The sequence below is a fragment of the Saprolegnia diclina genome (assembly GCF_000281045.1).
Source record: "Saprolegnia diclina VS20 unplaced genomic scaffold supercont1.81, whole genome shotgun sequence".
NCBI classification, from domain to species: Eukaryota; Oomycota; class Saprolegniomycetes; order Saprolegniales; family Saprolegniaceae; genus Saprolegnia; species Saprolegnia diclina.
The window spans coordinates 5,675-9,199 of record NW_008246148.1 but is presented as its reverse complement, the minus strand read 5'-3'; the positions used below and the strand labels follow the sequence as shown (position 1 = coordinate 9,199).

The 3,525-nt window shown below is 52.9% G+C and overlaps 1 protein-coding gene across 1 annotated transcript in view; it reads right to left on the bottom strand.

Moving 5' to 3' along the window:
- Positions 1–712, bottom strand: part of SDRG_14937 (hypothetical protein) — a gene marked incomplete at its 3' end in the record, with an annotated part of 903 nt that extends 191 nt beyond the window's left edge. The window contains exon 1 of the mRNA XM_008621097.1: positions 12–712. Coding sequence (XP_008619319.1) covers positions 12–641 — 630 coding nt within the window. The 5' untranslated portion in view covers positions 642–712. The remainder of the gene's footprint in view (positions 1–11) is intronic.
- Between the last annotated feature and the right edge of the window lie 2,813 nt (positions 713–3,525).

Genomic DNA, 3,525 nt, shown 5'->3' with positions numbered 1-3,525 from the left:
TCCGGGTAGACGTTGTAGAGCGACTGGATCACAGCCTTGGCCTGCGCGTTTTCTTCGGGCGAGCCGTACTGGAGAGAGTCGAGGACGCGTTGGGGCACCGCCGCGCCACCGCTGCATGCGTGCGCAAAGGCGAGTGTCTCTTTCACCGACAAGGTCGGGTAGTGAAAGTCGCGTTGGTTCATGTAGGCCGTAAACTGCGGCAGCTGCGCCTTGACGTCTTCGGACTTGGCGCCGTTGAAAGTGACGGTGCCGCCCACCGTGATGTTCTTGTGCATGGGAAAGCGACCCGAGAGGATCTTCATGAGCGACGACTTGCCCGAGCCGGGTTGACCAAGAAGGAGCGTCGTCGTGCTGGGCTTGAAGACACCCGACATTGGGTGTAGGACGTCCTTGCGGATCGAGCGCTTCTTGCGGGCGAGGCCGCGCGCAATCTTCTTGACGTGGTTGTACAAGGTAGGCAGCTCATGGCCGTCCTTGGTGGCGACGGAGACTTCGGCCGCAATGGAGAGATCCTGGAAGCGAATTTCCATCTGCGGCATGGCCTTGCCCATGGACGTCTCGAGCTGCGCGGCCAAGGACGCATGGAAGGCGTCCGAGCCGTCTTGCAGAAAGGCGTCGGCCGATTGAGGCGATGGTGGCATGCTCACGATCCCGCAAATTCAAAACTGGTTGTGGTCGCATCCGCTGTGATCTTTGTTCGTGATGGCATCGCATTTCATCGCGTATCTGTTGATGAAATCGACAGCTTTCATCAACGATGTACTACCATAGTAATCGATTGCTGCTTGTTGCTTGATTTTCATTTAAGGGGGTGCTCCAGCAGCTCCTTGTCAAACTTTAACCCGCATGGGCTATGAGAGCGATGTCCCATGGCTGTCGGAGCGCCACCTTTAGGAACGGCAATATCACATTGTAGAGGACATTTGAGAGTGTACTGTGTGCAAGACGAATGCGTGTGGTTGTGACCATATCGAGTGTCGCAGGTTTGGCAACTCAGATGTCGCGGGCTGCATGACGTGACCATGCTTGATCACGTGCATAGCAAGGGGCGAGCTCGTCTGTCCAAGCCAATATCGATCGAGTAGCAACCTACCGGTACGATAGCAGCCCAAGCCGCCAATTCCCTTGCCTCTCAAGAGAGATATGGGTGATGGCATATCCATTTTGGTCTACGTACTCGGTACCACACCTGGTTGCCCCACATCCTCGCCGTCTTGCACGAGCACGCGTCGTCATTCTTCTTGTTCTTGAAGGCCGCAAGAAGAGTGTGACCCAGGAGTGATGATACTGTCTCGGGCTTCCGGGGACGTCGGCCCAAAGACAAGCAGTGCTCATGTGCGCTTTGGATCGTTCACAAACCACTGCCACATGGCCGATACCCGAAGTATCGATGGTGCTCGCAGGAGTACCCAAGAGAACGATGCGCAGTTCTGATAGCTTTTTCCGTTGGTGCTGGTATTCATAGTAGTAGTCATTGCTACAATAGCAACTCTTTCGTAATCGTTGGGTCATTCTTGAATTCCCACAACTAATTTAAACTGGCGGCATTCCAAGCTTGTTGCGACGACCGCTTTGCTGACGAGCGACGGGGTGTGTGGACGACCGACCCAGTTTGCCGTTTGCTTACTATTCTTTCCAATGCGGATCAGCAGATGAGACAGTGTGTGAAATTTCACTCGCGATTACTACAGTCATCATCATCAGTTCCGATGGCTGATCAGCACGATCAGCACGATCAGCACGACCAGCAGTGAGTGGAACACGTTGACCCCTTCCGCCGTGTGGCCGCAATTTGTGGTCGTGGGACGCGGTTCACAGTCAGTAGTCGTATTCTCAGGCACCCAAGACCTGCGACACCAACCAGCAATGGAGCACGGGATTGATCATGTCAAAATGCACATGGCACTACGTCGACCACCATTGTCCAGTTGGTGGCTCACACGCAGGAGGTGCAGGGTTCGAGCCCCGTAGGCGTTTATCGCTTTCTTCTCTTTCCCATTGGCGTTGGCATCGGTACCATCTAGTCGGTTCTTGACAGCCCAGAAAACTTGGTGCCACCCAACACGATCGGGGATCCCTCGCTTTGGAAAGAGTCCGGTGTGAAACTCGGACCCAAAACACCGCTATCTATCACCGGTCAACTCAATCAGAAAGGGGGGTCACCGGCACTCGAACCCGGATCTACGCACACGTCGCTACATGTAGTGCAAGCGAGCCAGCATAATTCACTTTCTTTTCATCAATCCATTTCTTTGCAAAACCTTTCATATTGCTATAAGTCTAGATGCTGACAACGTTACCGAAAAGTAGCAGACGGCAGTGGCGGTGGTGTTGCTCACGATGGCACACGTCGCTAGTAAAAGCGAGCCAGCATAATTCACTTTTCTTTTCATTAATGGTGTGCGTAATGAAGTTTGACTACCGGTGGGCCAACGTTTTCGCGGTTATTGGCTTCATCTTGCTGTATCGCGTCTTCGCGCTCGTCTCGCTGCGCTACATCAATCACCAAAAGAGATAGGCAGTGCCTGCTTTTCAATACATAATGTATCTTGTACGAGCCTTTCACCGTGTGTGTGCTGCCATGCCCACGCCAAAGAGGCGCCACGTGCAAGCGAGTTTGATCATGTTTTGAAGTTGGATGCCAATGGCTCCTGTACAGCGCCGCTTTCTCAAACGCGATTTTGAACACAGCATTGTAGACCTTGGCCAATCTACTGGGGTATGTCACACGGTGACACCAATGCGTTTACTTAACGGATTTATTCGTCTCTCAGTGCTCCCCCAGCGTCGAAAAGCCTAACTCTTTGTACCCTAACCCTTCCCTAACCCCATCAACCGAACTCTCGGCATTCCCGACACACCACACCCGTTGATCCCACGGCTACTACACACTGTACAGCGTCGATCGTTAAATCAGATGACACTCAGCAGTCGACCATCTTTTCAAGCACCACTTGTGAATACAAGTTATTTTTTATAGATTTTCTTCACACTCACATCTTTTGGAGGTGGACTTCGCCAAGCGAGAGGAGCGCGAGAATGCGGCAGAAGCAAACGAAGCCTATGGTCGCGCCAAATGTAGTCTATCAATCATCGCACACCATCTCGTACACGTGCCTGTACTTGGCAAACGCTTCACCATTTATTTGCAGTATCGACGCGAGGCTGCAGAGATCCAGGATCGAAACTACTGGTGCGTTCTCGGGGTTGGGATGCTCTGACTCATTTCGTCGGCTCGTGCGACGCGATATTGAGCAACTTGAAAGGGAACGCTTCTTTGTTTTTACACAATGAGGAAATAATGCGTCTCGCGCACACATTGTGCAAACAGACTGGCCAAGAAAGCTGGTGTTGTCATAGGCAACTTGTCATCGATGGGCAAGACGGTATCGCGCTTAACCTCGCTGTCCGTGGCGCCGTTGTACGTGACGGTGCCGCCCACCATGATGCTCTTGTGCATGGGAAAGTGGCACGAGAGGATCTTCATGAGCGACGATTTGCCCGAGCCGGGTTGGCCGAGGACGA